At 33.3% G+C, this 18,538-nt stretch overlaps 2 protein-coding genes and 1 pseudogene across 3 annotated transcripts; 1 reads left to right on the top strand and 2 right to left on the bottom strand.

Moving 5' to 3' along the window:
* Positions 1–3,872: 3,872 nt before the first annotated feature.
* On the top strand, positions 3,873–12,246 carry VHA-A (vacuolar ATP synthase subunit A). Its single transcript, XM_021441358.2, has 20 exons — positions 3,873–4,229; positions 5,446–5,572; positions 5,751–5,806; positions 5,917–5,973; positions 6,169–6,280; positions 6,360–6,397; positions 7,036–7,137; positions 7,226–7,282; positions 7,618–7,689; positions 7,767–7,868; positions 7,959–8,021; positions 8,098–8,230; positions 8,451–8,557; positions 9,557–9,751; positions 9,996–10,082; positions 10,215–10,319; positions 10,630–10,727; positions 10,855–10,933; positions 11,489–11,577; positions 11,703–12,246. Exons 1-20 carry the CDS (start codon positions 4,152–4,154, stop codon positions 11,815–11,817), a joined length of 1,872 nt encoding a protein of 623 aa, XP_021297033.1. The 5' UTR covers positions 3,873–4,151; the 3' UTR covers positions 11,818–12,246.
* An 839-nt stretch (positions 12,247–13,085) lies between these two features.
* Positions 13,086–14,187, bottom strand: LOC110426396 (protein HYPER-SENSITIVITY-RELATED 4 pseudogene; annotated as a pseudogene).
* A 993-nt stretch (positions 14,188–15,180) lies between these two features.
* LOC110426234 (7-dehydrocholesterol reductase-like protein) lies at positions 15,181–16,625 on the bottom strand. 2 transcript variants are annotated; one of them, XM_021441410.2, is made up of 3 exons: positions 16,436–16,625; positions 16,195–16,359; positions 15,181–15,678 (listed from the first exon to the last, which is right to left on the bottom strand). In XM_021441410.2, the coding sequence occupies exons 2-3, from the start codon at positions 16,340–16,342 to the stop codon at positions 15,416–15,418; spliced, it is 411 nt and encodes a 136-aa protein (XP_021297085.1). In that variant the 5' UTR covers positions 16,343–16,359; positions 16,436–16,625; the 3' UTR covers positions 15,181–15,415. The 2 variants fall into 2 exon arrangements, with proteins under 2 accessions (XP_021297085.1, XP_021297084.1); XM_021441409.2 differs by having other exon boundaries at positions 16,195–16,350; positions 16,436–16,624.
* Positions 16,626–18,538: the final 1,913 nt, after the last annotated feature.

Genomic DNA, 18,538 nt, shown 5'->3' with positions numbered 1-18,538 from the left:
AATATTTAGATGAAGTGTGAGGGATATTGTAATCCTAAGGTTATTTGATTTGCTTTTTACCCAATTATCTTGTTGCTTGAATTTTTAATTAAATTAGTTTTAGTTGAGTAGTTTTTAGTTTAATTAGAATTCAGATTTTAATTGTTTGAATAAAATTAAATTGTTCTAATTTTATTACTTAGTAAAATTTTAGATCAATTCTTTGTGGGATCAATACTCTGCTTGCTTATATACTATCTATTTGATATGTATACTTACGTAGTAGAATTTTAAATGACGCCAATTGACTTTCTAAATGTTCCATAAGAATTTAAGGTTAGCCAACCAAATGAAGAAGATACCTAGCCAACCAAAATCTCCTCTTTTCTGCTTTCAAGTGCTTCAATGCCATTCCCAATTTTACAATAGGCATTATTAATAGCTAAAGAAAAACTTACAATGACATTTAATTGTCTCTCTATTGCAACCTATTTTCCTACAAATATAAAAGAATTCTCCATTTCCATAGTTACCAGTAGCTTGCTCCAAATATTATTGCCCAAGGGATATCATTCATCAATAATTTATAATGAGAAATTGTAAAACAGCCAATCAATTAAAATATGATCCAAAGAAACATTCTTGATATCCCTACGGTAAAAGTCACAATCGAAGAGCATTGGCAAATGGGTAATCATGCAAGGTATGAAAAATAGATTATTTCTCTTATTGACATTGAACATAACTAGGGTCATTTGATATGTGGCGTTGGACTTGTTCCTTGTTGGTAAATAGGCACTGTTGCAAACATTGGTATAGGAAGATGCATATGCATTGTGGTCTTTTTTCAATGCTAGGCCATGTTCCCCTGGTGCTACATCATGAGTCTCCGTGATCTCCTGCATACAACTATAAGCCAATGAAACAAAAAATAATTTAGATGAAGAATGTGCCTAATACAGCTCATTTGTTTTATCAAAAAACACAAGTGGAATAGTCTTCAAAAGAATATTTCTCCTTTCATCAGTTAACAATGTATTGCGATGCTCAAAATCCCAATTTCCATTAGGAAAAGTAACATCACGAATCTTACTGTTATCATCAATAAGGTTACCCATCAATCAGGCTACCTTAATTAAAGGTCGTTCTCCTAGCTAGGTATTCGTCCAAAACTGTGTAACTCGACCATCTTTAATTGCCCATTTGATTTTTTTTTGAGAGGTTTGCCATAGTCTACTTATTGAAGTCCAAAGAGAAGAAGAACTAGCTTAATCAATACTATCTAGTATTAAGTGGGATCTTATGTTATATCTATCACGTAGAATCCTCACCCACAATGCATTTGGATTGGTTACAATCTTCCAACATATATTCAATAAGAAATCATCATTCATAGTCTTCAAACAACATATTCCCAAGCCACCTTCCTTTTTAGGCTTTCAAACCTCCTGCCACGATAAAAGATGAATTTTATGATTGTTTGACTCATCACCCCGCAGAAAATTTTTACAACATGCCTCAATTTTCTTGCAAATATTGACAGTTATCGAAATTGTTTTCATTATATAATAAGGTATGGTAGACAAAACAAATTTAATTAAAGTAAGTCTACTTGCAAACAAAAGTGTGGATGCACTCCAATTAGACAAATATTTATGGACTTTCACTTCCAGATAACGAAAAGAATTGATTCCCTTCCAACCATGGATTAGCAGCACCTTTAGATATTTCCCAAAAATCTTCTGAATAAGAAAAATTATGAGCATTGCATTGAGTTGTTGATAGCCTCTTTATAAACATTTCTAAAGCAATAAATGAGGACTTTTGTATACTCATTTTTCCTCCAAAACAAACATAGAAATCTTCCAATACTCCTTGCACCACCTTCATTTAAGATAGTAAGGCATTAGTAAATAGTACTAAATCATCAGCAAAAAACAAGTGAGTTGAAAAAGACCTTTCCTGCCTAGCTTGATGAATTTCCATGAGTCTTGATCAACTACATTGTTAATCCCATGTGCCAACTGGTCCATGCACAATACAAAAATGTATAAAGACAATAAGTCACCTTGTCTCACACCTCTAGAAGGTACAAATATATATGATAACATGCAATTCCAAAGTATTTGTGATTTGTTACAGTTCTAACTATTAAGCCAAATATTAATCAAAACAACAAGAATTTTAGCATTAATAAAAGTATCAGTTATAAACTCTCATCTAAAATGATCATATGCCTTTTCTATATCAATCTTAATTATCATCCACCATACTTTTCCCAGCTGCTTTCTGAAAGAGTGGACTACTTCTTGTGTTATAACTATATTATCCATAATTTGTCTTCTAGGGATAAAACTATATTGTGTCTCAGAAATAAAAGAGCTCATAAAGGATTTCAACCTATTAGTAATGACTTTCATGAGAATTTTAAAGACCACTAGTAAAAGACTAATTAGTCTGAATTGGGAGATATGTTCTGGATTTTTCACTTTTGGAATCAAAGTGATAATTGATCTACATAAATCATCCTCAATTGTCGCCCTCTCAATTACCTTCTTAACATAATCAACCACATTTTTACCCAACACATTCCCTAGGGAATGAAAAAATTAAGGTACCCTCTCACCAAACCTACTAACCCCAATTGCCATCTCTCCATCTTTTCTTCCTCTTCCTTTTCCTTTTTTTTTTCTGTTTCTTCTCTGGCCAAATCCTCCCTTCATTTTCCTCGTCGGCAATAAGTTTTTTTTCTCTCTTCTTTTCTTTCTCTTTTCTTCTTTTCTTTTCCCCTTTCCCTTATTTGTTGATAATTTTATCTTTTTCTCTTCCTTTTTTCTCACTTTCCTTTTACATGAATTGATAAATAAAAAAAAAAAGGAAGGGAGAGGAAGAAAAGATTAGTTTCGATAGTAGCATTTTTCGCTAACTGGTGGCTATATTTAAATTTTTTTTGAAAGAAAAAAGAGAAAAAAAGATAAAAAGATAGAGTTTTAGGAAAAAAAATAAATCGATTAAAAGACAAGAGAGAGCGATGATGACGATTAATGATGATCAATCACTGAAATTTAGATTTTAGAGATAGAAGGATTGAGCAACAATTGATTAGTCAGAAAAAGAGACAAAAGAAATTGAGGGGTAAAGAGAAGGTGATAAGAAAAAGATGATCGATATTTTAATGTAAAAATAAAAAACTTTTTAAAGTATATTGATTTGCAAAAGAATGTGCAGTGATGTCATTGTAATGTTATATTGCATTCATTTTTTCTGTTATCAAATATTGCAATGTAATTTTAACAATCACATTATAATAAATATTACTTACCATTTAGTAATTATAAAATAATTTATTGAAGTAAGATCTTTTTTATATAAAATATTTTACTAAAATATCTGATATTTTTTATTATTTAAATAAATTGTTGAAAATATTTTAAGTTGTTTAGATAATCTTGTAAAATTTTTTTTATCATAATATGATAAAAATATTAAAATTCATTAATTACGTAATACATAAAAAACAATTTTTTTCAACATTGAAAATATTATATATAAATAGTATTTAATTATTTTTATTTATTTATTTATTATCATATTGTTATATTAGTTAGTTTATTAATTTAATAAATCATAAATCAAAGATTAAAAGAAAGGAAAGGTTTTCACAAGTGAAAAACTTATTTCATATTATATATAAAATTTTTATTTAATTAATTTTAATTATTTTATATTATATTAAAGATTGTAATATTTTAATAAAAAGTATTTTTATGTGTAAAATATTTTACATACCTATAATTAATGAAATTACAAAAAACCTAATAAAATATAAATCACATGTAAAAAATTATCATTTTTACTTAAAATATGCGTAAACACTTAAAATAAATTTAATTTTTCTGTTCATCATCACAAATCTCATCATTCACGTTTACTTTCCCTCTCTCTCTCTCTCTCTCTTGCCTTCCTTCTCTCTGAGTCGTTGCTTTGCATCACTGAGTTTTTCTCTCGATTGAAACCCTAGGGTTTTGATCGATAATTTATTTATTTAATTATATCTTCTAAAATCGATTCGATTTTACTCTGTTGATCGGATCTTGAAAATCTAGAAATCAATCGAGATTCGATTGGATTTATTTTAGTTTTGTTGAACTTCGTTTAATAAAGCAGGAAAAATGCCGGCAGTTTACGGAGCCAGATTGACCACATTTGAGGATTCGGAGAAAGAGAGCGAATATGGATATGTTCGCAAGGTGAATTCTCGTCATTCTATCATTTCTTACGTTTCCAACCTCAATTTGAACGTTGGATTGGGATTAACTGGATATGTTTCGAGCATTTTTATGGGATGATCTGCTTTTTTAGAGTTCAATTTAGTGTAATTACTTTCATGTACTTGATTTTCAATGTTTTTACGTGCTTTGTCGTACTTGATCTGTTTGTTTTATTTTCTTTAAGTAGAGTTTGGGGTGAACTGGTTCGGTTATTTATTTTATTTTTGTGATTTCTGATCTACTTTTTCCGCCCCTAAATGCTAATTATAGTGATTTGAAATTTATGATCTGTTTTTCAAGGGTTAGTTTTGTTGAGTTTTTTTTTTTCCCTTTTGTGTGTGTTATATGCATGATCAGTCTTACATAATATTGAATTGATTTGGATTCCAATTTAGATGAGTGTCCGATGCTTTGTTTTATGTGTTTTTCTTATTCAAATTGAAACGTAGCTTAATAGTTTAAGTTGGGCTACATTTTCTCTCTTTCTTTTCTCAAAATTTTTGTTGTTACCTGAAGCTTTCACTGCCTTGTAATTTATTTCTTAATTTTCATTACTATTTATTTTGGTTTCCTGTGTAACTTTTCTCTTTTTTTTTTTGGTCCGAGGTTTGGTGATATTAAAAATAGGTTGCATTTTGGTTTTAAATTACTGTTTATTTTGTTAAACTGTTGCTGATTTTGATATAACAGTGGTAGCATATTGGTGATTTGTTTCATTGAATTGCTTTTGTTGCACAATTTGAGCTATATTGATGTACTTGATTTGGGTGTGAAGCCTGCGTCAGAATCAAAATTGTTGGGTAAATTTCATTGCATTGGGTATAATTGATGGCCGTATTTGCTGTTTTTTTTACAGTAATGCTGTCATAATTTGTCACTCTGCAGTTGATTGAAGAAACATGCTATTTGAATTCCATGAGAATACAAAATGAGAACGTAACTTTATTTTTTTTTTCTATTTATCATGTGGATATGTAACTAATTTCTTATTACAAGAAATTGCTAGATATTCATTTTTTCTTTTCCCAGAACAAGAGGGAAAAAGATTATGGTGCTTAATTATTATGTTCATAATTTTTTTCAATCAACTTGAATTGGCTTTTCTCATTGACCACTGACCTACAGAGTTTGCAAGTATAATGTATTATGTCTTATTTATTTTTTCTTGTTTCTCCACTTAAACTATAACATGCAGGTGTCTGGACCAGTGGTTGTTGCAGATGGAATGGCTGGTGCTGCCATGTATGAATTAGTTCGTGTTGGGCATGATAATCTGATTGGTGAAATTATTCGGTTGGAAGGAGACTCTGCGACAATCCAAGGTGTTTTATTAATACTAACATTAACTTTCAGCTAAACCTTCCCTTTTTTTCATGCTCTTTTATTTTTGGAAAGAAAGAATGTAAGAAAAAAGAAGAATTACCCGTGACTATTGTGTGGATCCTTGGCAGGAATGAGTTTCAAAATTGATAAGAAATTTTATTTATGTTCTTATTTCAGTTTATGAAGAAACGGCTGGCCTGACAGTGAATGATCCTGTTCTGCGGACACACAAGGTGATATTATTGTTTTTTTTGTTTTTTTAACTGCACTAAAGGTTACACTTAGAATTTCTTGAGAGTGAGTTGATTGTATACTCACTTATAATCATATGTTGATGTTGCAGCCTCTGTCAGTGGAGTTAGGACCAGGAATATTGGGAAATATTTTCGATGGCATTCAGGTTCAACCACACTTCATGTGCAGTTTAAATCCTTGTATTTTTATAGCTCATTCCATAGTGTATTTTGTTTTGAAAAGTTGCAAACCAACTTACCAGTTAGCAGCTAAGCCATTAATAATAGTATTGTTATTATCATGTACTCGGTGTTAATTGATCTCTGCTCTTCACTTTTGTTTCACTCTTATTTCAACATAGAGGCCTTTGAAAACTATTGCTAAAAGATCTGGTGATGTATATATCCCTCGTGGAGTCTCGGTCCCTGCTCTTGACAAAGATACTCTTTGGGATTTTCAGCCTAAAAAAATAGGTATGCAGCTATCAAAATGCAACTTAAATAGATATTGACTTGTGAGGTTGGTGTTCAATTCAATGCTTATTTCCTGCAGGTGAGGGGGACCTTCTAACTGGTGGAGACCTATATGCTGTAAGTTTAATGGCCTTTTGCTGTCTTTTATATTAGTTGTTCCTTCAGTAAGCAGAAGTAGAAGGCTCTGCCAAGGTACTAGTCACCTGAATAACCTTAGGTGTGAGATGCAAATGGTTCTCAATTGAACAACACGCTGATCCCAGTTTTAGAGATTTGTAATGGTTTTGAAAATATGCTAAATAATCAGGTTATGATTATGATTACAGATGAGAGGAGAATAATTCAATTAGCTATGGATTTTAAACACAAAGAAAATGAATTGGGTTTTTGTTTTTGGTTTCTAAAAAAGAAAAAAAAGAATGGGGGAGGGGGACAGAGTGTCTCACTGCAGTTTACTTTGACTGTGAGCTACGAAAAAGTCAGCATGTAGACAATTTTTTGTCCCTACGAATGAAAAGGAGGCCATCATTTTATAAATTATTTTTTTTTGGTTTTCTTTATTGAGGGGGAGACAGTCAAAGCATAAATAAATAAAAATAATAAAGAAAACATATGTGATTTCAATGCTTTGCATCTTTTAAGGAAAATGTATACACCAGTTTTTTTAGAAAAATAGGATGATACTTAGATCACTTCATTTATTGCTTTTAACTCTTCTAAAGTCTTTATATTAACACTTTCAAATTCAAATGCAGACTGTCTTTGAAAACAGTTTGATTCAACACCATGTTGCCCTTCCACCTGATGCAATGGGAAAAATCACTTACATTGCCCCCCCCGGTCAATATTCATTGAAGGTCTGCCTGTTAACTTTTATATCATGCCATGTTATATTGTGTTGCAGAACTTTCTGTTTGCTATAATTGACCCTTTACTTCATGGCAGGATACTGTGCTAGAGCTTGAGTTTCAAGGTGTCAAAAAGCAATTAACCATGCTACAGGTTTTCTATTCTTTTCCATGTCATTACATTTTTCACTATAGTTGACAATGGGTGGGTTGGGTTCGGGTTCAGTTTGTTGATGTTTGAGTCAATTTTGGGTTTGGTGGGGCTGGGTTATGGGTGGGGTCTGGTCATCCCTTGTACCAATAGGTAGTACTGTGCCAGGTTGATTTGTGCCATTTGGCTTTTGGCCGTTGACCTTTTATAGTCATTTTAGGTTTGGTTTTGGGCAGGTCATTTAAGTTGGGTCAATATTTTGCCTTATGTACTGATTAACTACTATTCACTTGTTTTTAATGATTTCAAAATTTTAATTTGGATTGTGCTACACCCAGACTTGGCCTGTACGTACCCCAAGACCTGTTGCAACAAAGCTTGCTGCAGATACCCCTCTGCTTACTGGGCAGGTAAGTCTTATTGTTGGTTGTTTTCATTGACTCTTCTTAGAAGGACGTAATTTGCTGATGGCTTTGGTTTCAATCAGCGTGTTCTTGATGCCCTTTTCCCCTCGGTTCTCGGTGGAACTTGTGCTATTCCTGGTGCATTTGGCTGTGGTAAAACTGTGATTAGTCAAGCACTTTCTAAGGTAAATTTTTATGTATATTCGTATTGAGCTTTCTTTAATTTCTTATAATAATGGGGTTTTAATTAAGTTTTTTTTTATGATCATGTGCAGTACTCTAATTCTGATGCTGTTGTCTATGTTGGTTGTGGGGAACGAGGAAATGAAATGGCTGAGGTGTTTTTTCATCTTTTATTTTGGAATTTTAATCTCTCTTGGAGATTTTAGTATCCTGATTCTATGGTTTTTTCAGGTTCTTATGGATTTCCCTCAATTGACAATGACATTGCCTGATGGTCGTGAAGAATCTGTCATGAAGCGTACAACACTTGTGGCTAACACTTCTAACATGCCTGTGGCTGCCCGTGAAGCCTCAATTTATACGGGTAAAACTATGAACTGCAAATTGTAGTAATGGTATATTGAATAGTTGCATGAAGAATAACATTTGGACCTAATAGTTATCAGTTGTTGCTTTTGGTTAATTTCTACAGTTATGTTAACAAGTTTGGTGTATCCTGTTAATTTTATTGCTTCTTTTGTATTTTGAAAAGACATGGGCTGCCAGTCACATTCTTTGGGTTTTTCTTTATTGTGGATTTGCAGGAATCACTATAGCTGAATATTTCAGAGATATGGGCTACAATGTTAGTATGATGGCAGATTCAACATCTCGTTGGGCAGAAGCATTGCGTGAAATTTCTGGACGGCTGGTAAAACATTTTGCCAAAACTTCACTAATGAAATGACCTGTTTTTTCTTTTGACATCTCATTTCCTAATGCTTGATATAATTCAGGCTTATTGACCAGGTCCTTTGAGAATGCTTTAATTTAGTCTCTCTGTTCCAATGTGCTGACAGCACATATGGTTAATAGTAAATTAATGATGTTTCACTGTAATTCGGCTAGCGCTGCTATTTTTTTTTTTCAGTTGTGCTATCTTGGTGCTCCAGCTTATAAATACTGTCAAATAAGTTTGGGGGAAAAGTAGCTTTGCATTTTTTGCGATAATTTTTCATTGGCATTTACTTTGATGAGCTGGCTTTTTGTATGTATCTATGATAAAGAGTCTTCTAGGGGTTTTGTCCTTGGCTAGCCAGTGTTTGTTTTATGAATTGGACCAAAAAGAAAAGTAGAGGGGTTGGTTCTTAAAAGATGTCAATGCTAGAATATTCAATTGGGCAACTGTTTGCATTTATGAAAGTGCTCATTGTAAATTAAGAGTAGTCAGTTCATTCTAAATATAATTCGTCATTGTTCTCAAATTATGTGCAGAGATAATAGAAACCATAAGTTTTCTGCTGATCCTTTTACCTTATGATGGCCTTGTGATTTTCCTCTTGATGTTTCTTAGCTGATGGTTTATGCTGTGTCTATATCCAAGTGCTTTTTTGTTGTTGTAAAATTTCTTTAAAAGAAACTGCAATAGTTGGCATTGTCTACCTGAAACTCTTGAGATAGCATAGACTCTCATAAAAGTTTAGAACTTTGGTGCCTGTATTTTTATAACTTAGCAGTTTATTGGATTATTGCTATTCACTTTTTTAAGTAGGTAAATGATTTTTACGTTTAATTTCACTTCATTATTGAAAATGAACGAAAATATTATTTGTTGGTTTTATGTCTGGTATACTTCTGGTATTCACTTTATTGGCTTCACAGGTTTCTTTTGAAGTTCTCACATTGGCATCTGTTTTCATTTCTTTTACAGGCAGAAATGCCTGCTGATAGTGGATATCCTGCTTATCTGGCAGCAAGATTAGCCTCTTTCTATGAACGTGCGGGTAAAGTTAAATGCCTTGGTGGGCCAGAACGTACTGGCAGTGTCACAATTGTTGGTGCTGTTTCTCCTCCTGGAGGAGATTTCTCCGATCCTGTGACATCTGCAACCCTAAGTATTGTCCAGGTATAGATCAAGGTTTTATGCATTCCCTAGGCTCCCACCATTTCCCTGAATGCACCAGGGGAGAGGAGGGTAGAGTAAGGAAATTAACCCAAAAATGATAATAGAAGCAGTTCAGTATTACTGTTATCATTATTTTAAAGGTGCCAGCTGTGTTAGTGCTGCTGCCTTTTTTAGCTGTGTATGATGGTTATAGTTATTTATTGGAACTTAGTATCTCCACCTTCCTTGTTGGTTTAAATTCTAGGTTTTCTGGGGTCTTGACAAGAAACTTGCTCAGAGGAAGCATTTCCCTTCTGTCAACTGGCTTATTTCATACTCGAAGTACTCAGGGGTATGTTCATAATCTGATCCCTCATTGTTTGTAATTATTCCAAAATATTTTTTTGTTTCTATTACTTAGCAGGCCTTTTACCAATTGATGCCAGTTTCCATATTAATTGGTTGTCTCTCTTGTTGTTCCCAGGCTTTGGAATCTTTCTATGAGAAATTTGATCAAGATTTTATCAGCATTAGGACAAAGGCACGAGAGGTGCTTCAGAGGGAAGATGATCTGAATGAAATTGTCCAGGTATGTTTTTTTATATTGGTATGGGTTTTTGATGAATTATAATCAAGCTATTTAACTGTTTAAACTTTGAAAGCATAAGAGGGCGAAGAGTGAGCTGTGAAAGCTGTGAATTAATAGGTCATTTTTGACCAAGCACTAAATCATTAGACACAGCATAATCTTGCAATCTCACTCTTGTCCCCTACTTTTGCTTTTGCTAATATGTACTTTTGTAATGTTATTTTTAGTTTATGTGCCTGTTACTGCAAATTCGTGGCACTTATTTTTATCTTGTCTCACTTCAGCATCTTTTGAATTTATATTGTTACAGCTTGTGGGAAAGGATGCTTTAGCTGAAACAGATAAGATCACTCTAGAAACTGCTAAGCTTTTAAGGGAAGATTATCTTGCTCAGAATGCATTTACTCCGTAAGCTTCAGCACTTGCTATTTGATATCAGAAAATTATCTGAGTAGCAGTAGCTATCAATATGTCATGGTCTTTGTCTTTATGTGGTAATCCTTCTGTGCGCATGTTGTTGGGTCTGTTGCGACAGATATGACAAGTTCTGCCCCTTTTACAAGTCTGTTTGGATGATGCGCAACATTATTCATTTCAATACTTTGGCCAACCAGGTAATTCATCCCGTGCTTTCTGCTACTCTTTTAATGGCTGATCAATTCTACCATATTTTCCAATAAATTCTATTATGGCTATTTTTAGCTATTTGGAAAAGTAGGGGGAAAGAAAATGGCAACTATTTTAAGTGGGTTATTACTATTCTTCGTTGCTTAAAGAAAAGTGGAGGATGAAAATTAGTAATTTAAATTCTAAAATAGTTATGGGGTAAGACTCAGGTGCAGGTGTAATGCTTCATTTTATTGCTGACAAGATTAAGTATAATTGCAGGTCCTAGAAAAAAGAGATCTATTTATGAACCTTGCTTCCAGGTTTTTACCCTTTTTTTTGTTCTGGGCTTTTAGATAAGTAGGTCAAGCAAATGTTTCTTTGACTGATATATGTCCGAGTCACCTTGCTTCTAGATTTGTATATTTTAACGGGTTTGGTGTCTACTCAACGTCAGTGCTGTTCTTTCTATTCTTTATGTTATATTTTGAGGTATACTGTACTTTGTTATGTCGACCAATTGGAGGGGTGTGGGTGAAATTAGTAATGCAATTTGTGTGCAGGCAGTAGAGAAAGCAGCTGGGATGGATGGTCAGAAGATAACTTACAGTCTTATCAAGCATCGTCTGGGGGATCTCTTTTATCGATTAGTGTAAGTTTAGAACTTTGCTGGTAATGGACCGAAGAAAACAAAAAGATTAAAGGGAAAAAATGACTAAAAATGTTTTAGTGTATTAGGATGCAGTGCTTAAATTGTAAAATTTCTTGACATCACAGGTCACAAAAATTTGAAGACCCAGCAGAAGGAGAAGAAGCTCTTGTGGCAAAATTCAAAAAGCTTTATGAGGATCTGACAGCTGGTTTCCGTGCATTGGAGGATGAGACTAGGTGAATGTAAGTTTTTTCAAGATTCGATATTTCCTGGTCCTAGTCCAAGTTTCGGTAGTTGGGGGTAAAATCACTAGGGCTCTCTCTGTTTGGTTGTATGAAAATTCGGTCTTGGTAGACGCATGTGTTGTGCTGCGTTGTAGCTTTTGTTGGCCTGAAGTCTTTAGAGTGCTATAGCCATGAATTCATTATGTATTATTGTCTGCCCTAACCTTTTCAGCGGCAGGAGAACCATATTTATGTATTTATGCAATAAGATGTGTATTTTTCCTATGTTTTAGGCTGGGAAAATGAGACTAATAAGATGTGTATTCAGTAGGATGCGCTTATTGCCTTTTAGCATCACATTTTGTCTTCGCTGAGCTGCCAATTGGGGCTTCTGCTTTTGCTATTGATATGTGATTTACATGCCAGTTTTTTCCTTTTTCTTTTATTTTTTTTGGTATAATATATATATTTCTGATCCTCTAGGTTTTCTTCATTTCTTTAGAAGCTTTTGCGTTTTTCTATTATCTTTAGCAGCTTTTATATTTGGTAAGAAAGTAGAAAGAGAACGTGTAAGATTTGGATTTGAGTAAATTACCCCGCCGTCGGGGTGGTTTGGTTGGTATTTTCCGATCACTTTACGGACAAAATTGAAAATTTAAAAACAAGGACAAGAAATGCATAAAAATAACCATTCTATTTCATTTCACTAGCTCTAATTGTAAAGGATAGTTTTGGATATTTATTTAAATAACAGTTTAAATTTCAATTTTGATATTTTTGTCTTTATTTCTTTTAAAAAAGAAAAGGAAAAGGCGAGAAAAATAAGGGTAAGAAAACAGATGAGGGAAAAGGAAAAGTAAAGAAATCAGGAAAAAAAAAGGAGGAGCTTTTTCCTTCTTAATCCTTGGTGAAAGAGGTTGAATATAGCAGGAAAATAAGACCAGAGGTAGACGCATAATGGTTTAGCTTTGTCTTCAAAGAGGGAATGTAAATATACAGATTCATCATTTTCCCCCTTCAAAATGGAGGAAAATAGTTTTGCCTCCACCGCTGCGTTCCATTGTGTTTCCTTATTACCAAACAGCCCATTGTAAGTTGGGTTTTTCAGTTATTGTTGGATCATCTTATAAGCAACAATCTTTGATTGGCATCAACAGTTGACATTAGAAAAAACATTCAGAGCGCCTAGGAATGTTTTGTAGATTACATTGTGCTCTTGAAGCTACAAAAGAATATGAATGTGGACGCAGGCAGAGAATCTCCACTGATTTCAATATACTTGTTACCCTTTTATAATACACCTTCATTCATCTTGTTGTTCATTCTTGTTACCATTTTCTTGCTTCGTATCCCCTTCGCTAATCTTTTCGTCTAGGAATTTTACTAAGCCATGAAAGGCGGCATCTCCTTTGGAGTTCTTCATCTACTCCCCAGCAACCTCTGCAGGAGTGACATCCACCTCCTCCAAGAGCTTCTCGATCTGTTGGAAAAATTGGTGATCGCAAATCCCCAAATAGTTAAAGGCGAGTTGCTTAAACACAGAAGCGTTGCAGTATGACATGTGAATGTGCATGTCCATACGACCAGGTCTCAGCAAAGCTGGGTTTAATCGTTCTTTGTGATTGGTTTTAAAAATAATGATGCGTTCCTCACCACAGCATGACCAAAGGCCATCAATGAAATTCAGAAGTCCTGACAGTGTCACCTCATCGTCACCTCCTTTGAATCTCCGTCTCCGAGGTTCATTCTCAGATTCTCGATTTTCTAGCTTGATAGAGCAATCAATATCCTCAACCACTAGTATGGATCGGCTAGGCATGGCAAGCAATAAAAATCGAAGATCGGAGTTGGTTTGGACAGCAGTCAGGTCCAAGTCGTAGATGTTGTATTTCAGGTGATTAGCCATTGCAGCTATCAAGCTTGACTTGCCTGTCCCTGGAGGACCATCCAGCAAGTACCCACGTTTCCAAGCTTTCCCAACCCTTTTGTAGTATTGTTCCCAATTGATAAACTTTTCCAGATCCTCCATCACTGCCATTTTCAGCTCCGAATCCATAGCGAGTGTCTTGAATGTCATTGGGTGCTTAAGTTTGGTCTCATTCTCATCCCACCTTCCATAACAAACCGTGTGGATATTTATTGCTTTATTCTCTTCTCTCATCATCTTTGCTCTTTGCAAAATGTATGGCAAGTACGAATTCAGCACTATATCTTTGTTTTTCTTGTGAAAACTTAGCTCGTAGTGTCTAACTTGTGACCGCAGAGATCCATTGAGATCACCCTGGTTTGGGTCCCGAAAGGGTACTGATTCAACTCTCGTACAAACCAATTTCCACGTCATCTCCACATTTTCATAAACATCAACCAGTACTTCATCTTTATCCATGGATAGAGCTAACTTAGTTTTCAACAGTTTCATATTAACCAATCCTCATTATGTGAGCCACCCTATCTTCCTCCCGTTCAGCACCAGTTAGTAGAGCAATACCCAAGCAGTAGGAAAGTAACCAACTTCATCACCATTATGAAATCTCAATCTAAGCTGTAACTTGTTATCCGAAACCTTTTGCGAAGAAAGAGCTCAGCCGAAACATCCAAGAAAGTGAGCATGATGCAGGTTTGTGATGGAGATATTAGGAGGCAAGGGTCAGCATTAATCCCTTTGATTTGGTTTTTCATTTTTCATGTTAATCAGTTATGAAGAGTAATTTATTTAGCTATTTTTATTGGTTTTTTAATCCAAAATTCATTACTAAACCAATCGAAAAATCAATAATTAACAATATTTAAACCTCCTCAATCTTTAGAATATTTTTCTTGAAATTCAAACAAGAATGATTAGTGTAGATCAAAAGATCCATCGGATAACTGCAACCAATCCAGCTTGTGGACTCTTTTAAGTTCTCTCTCTTTAGTTGTTTCTCTCCTTTTCGATAATAATTAAGTACTGTTGACAACCAGAGATCAATGATATGAGTTATATGCTATGTAATTGCTATTCCAATGAACCTTTTGCACTAGAAATTTCATGAAACTTTATGAAATTAATTACCCATCACAATATTATTGCCGAATTAATATTGTAACTAGATTCATCATGTCAAGTTACTATAACATGACATAGTTTCATAAAAGTCAGGCCTTAACTAGCAGTATAGATCCTCAAATCTGCTATCTAGTCACTTCTTACTTTACACATTCCCTCGTATGGGAAAAAAATTCTTCATATTCATGCCAGTAATAAGTATTGATCAACAGCAGTTATTGAAAATATTAATGGAAAGAGAAAGCTATGTTCATTTTTTCATTTTAAAGAATTTAGTGCATCAGTTCATCCTATGACGTGGAACAGAGAAACTGGTCAGTCAAGACAGGTACAGAGAAGGAAGCACTCATCAAACATATAGCCACTATAAAGGATGTTTCTCAATAAGTTGTGACAATGCTCGAATATAGCAGAGCTACAAATTAAATGCATAATCTGCGATACACCATCAGCAAACTCCATAAAACAAAGCAGTTACTCTGTTGTTCAAAGCAATTTTAACTTTGGTACGTAACACCCACAAGTCCCAACGGGAAACACTGGGGTGATCTCCTTGATGTAGCCGGAATTAACCAGGGCCAACTTTAGGAATGTCATAATGCTCACTCATGTTTGCCAGATACTGGTTGAAGTCTTGAATTCTGTCACGGTGAGATTTGTTAGCTTCCTTGGCCAACCTGTGCACATCAAGTTGCTCCCTCTGCTCAATGTATCTTCTCTCTGCCGGTGTGAGATGATCATCATAGTGAGGAGCCTTCCCCTCCCCACTTGACTTGTCAGCATCATTGATATCTTCCTCAGTGGGATCAACAGATACTTCTGCGCTTCCAACTGCATCAGGCACCGCTCAAACTCATGAGGTCTATGACACAATTATGATGCACTAAATAACGGGCAGACTGAAGCCGGTTGAACCAAATATTGAACAGTGTATAACAAGACAGAAGCAGGTTGAGTCAAATAATCCTAAACCAGTTAAGCAAAAGGACCCAAAAACAAAGGGATGCAGCCACACAGATTTGGGACTCAGTTAATGTAAAGTACAAAGCAATTTAGCCAATCTCTCCATCGCCATTTATGGTCGTAGAAGTAGTAGCCCAGAACTAAAGCTCAAACACAAAGAATTTTCGACAAGTGGGCTTTTCCTTCATCATTTCAATAAAGAGAGTGCAACATAAATTGAAGTAAACAAAAGAAAAACTTGTTATACAATTAGAAATCACCACATGAAACCCACAAAAAAAAAAGAAAAAAATCCATCAAATAAAATTAAAGTAAATATTAGTAATTAAATCTGGAAAATTGAAAAATAAGGGTTTCCAAGAATAAGAAAAGTAGAAAACCAACCAGCAGAGAGGTCATTCTGGGTAGCTTCAGTAATTTGATCTTGATGCTTCCTATGTTTCTTTTTCTTCTTGATTCCACCAGCCTTAACATCTAAAGCTTTTCCCTTGAGCTTCAGCTTCCCACCCATTATATTGTCGTATGCCGACATTTTTCCCCCTGAAAAGACTAAAAAAAAATCAAAGAACAACTTTACAGGCTTAAACGAAACCCTAAAGTTATCCCAAAATCAAAATCAACTTGCCTTCCTCAGTGGGTTATGAGTTCTGATCTGAAAGAAGAACCTTTAGGATGATTTGAAACTTAGTTCGAAGGTTTTATATAGAAAAAAAAAAACAGAGAAAATATCTCCAATGTTTCAGGAGACGAGAGAGGGAAAAGATGAACAGGATTTTGATTTTGTTCCCAGTACCAAATTCATTTGGGGATTTTGATTTTGCTCTCTTTTGGGCTGACAAATCAGCCCATTTAATGAAATAAATTTTAAATTAAATTTGAATTTTTTTTCATATAAATTTTTATTAAAATAGTTTTTAAAATTAAAATTTAAGATTATTTCTTTTTCCAAGATCAAATTCATGAGTAGGTCTAATTTGAGTTGGATAGCACGAAATATATAATTATTTTTTTATTTTGTGAAATAAAAGTTTTAAAAGAATTTACTTAAGCATTGGATAGCAAAAATCTCAACGGGAAGCAATTTTTTTAAAAAATATTAATGAACTATCAATAAACAATTCAATAGGAAAATAATTTTGTCTAAAATTCTTTTTTTTTACTAAAAACAGTTAAAATTAAAAAAAAGTTATTTTTGAAAATACTTTATCTTGGAGGGCCAAAAGAAATCATCCCAACAAAAAATATTAGTAATTAGTACATAAATATAGATTTTAAAAATTCAACAAAAAACATTAGAAATTATTATAAAGATAACGAAACAAGTAGTTAATTATTATTGTTACTAATTTAACAAAAAAAGTTTATTAAAAATCTAGCATTTAATAAGTATATTAATTGTTTAAAACCTAATTTTACATACATACATACATATATATACACACACATACACATATATATATACATATATAATAAATAAATTCAACAAAGTATCTAAATTGAGTTATACTATATATAATTTTCATTTTAGAATGGTCATTTAAGCTACATGATAAAAGATAAAATCTTTCTCTATCTCTTATCCACCTTATTCAAATCTTAAATCTGAAACCTTTCTTTTTCCAAAAATATAAAATACCTATTTATATGTGCATTAAACATAGAACATATTAATTAGCTCATCCCCTTTTGCCATGACTTTTGAGGTATCCTATGATTCATTGTAAGCAGCATTTACCATACCAATGCTGAAGCAGACAGCATGTTTCCTAGCTTATGGCCAAGAGGAGAAAGCTAGACACCTTATACATGATGCAAAGCAAAGCAAAACTTACAATCACCCAAGGTTGTCTACAAGGAGTTTGGATATCCAAGGGATATAATGTTACATAGCATTTTCCAGACCTATTTCATCATTTACTAATGTGAGGTACGTAACATTTTACTACACCCAATTGTGCAACGTCATCATTGCATTGATTTTTTCAATCTTAAAGAAGAGAGACCCGTCTTAGTTTGGGTCTACCTCGACTTTAATATCTCATGAGAGGCTTATATCAATAGAGAATTGGATAGATTTTGATACTACCTGTCACATATTAACATTTTCAACCTAAAAAACATATTTGTTATGTGGAGAAAGTCTGTTACTTATAAGCCCAAGACACATCCTATTTTTTACTAATGTGGGTTTTAGGGAGCACGGTGAACACGTTTAAGACATGTTTAAACCTATTTAATTAATTGTGTTAATCGTGTTATTAAGTTTAACTCATTTAAGTTTACTAGTAAAAGACCATTTTTTATGATAATGGATTTTATGGATATTATTTATATTAGACTTTTATTGTATTTGATGATATTACTATCTTATTATAATTGTTTTCATGATTATTGATTTTGAATATGAATAATAAACTTATTGTGTTATACTATTATTAAACATATTCGTATACTATTTTCAAATCCTGACATGGTTAGTTAATCGAGTTGTGTTCGTGTTTACTTGTATAAACGTTCATACCCTATGTTTATATAGCACTGTTAAGTTACGAAAACATGAATTACCAAGTCTATTAATTACTAAAATTTTTACTTGAATTATTACTATTTCCTATATTATAGGTAAAATGGATTTGAAAATTAAAAACTTTACAGGAATTACTAAAGTCTCTAATCCAACATGAATTTGTGCTTTTAATATGTATGTGTGAAGTCAAGTTTCTACATA

Source organism: Theobroma umbraticum, unplaced genomic scaffold (genome assembly GCF_002168275.2).
Source record: "Theobroma umbraticum cultivar Fairchild unplaced genomic scaffold, ASM216827v3 scaffold_55.0, whole genome shotgun sequence".
Lineage (NCBI taxonomy): Eukaryota > Viridiplantae > Streptophyta > Magnoliopsida > Malvales > Malvaceae > Theobroma > Theobroma umbraticum.
The sequence above is the reverse complement of the archived record's forward strand: the minus strand, read 5'-3'. Positions and strand labels throughout refer to the sequence as shown.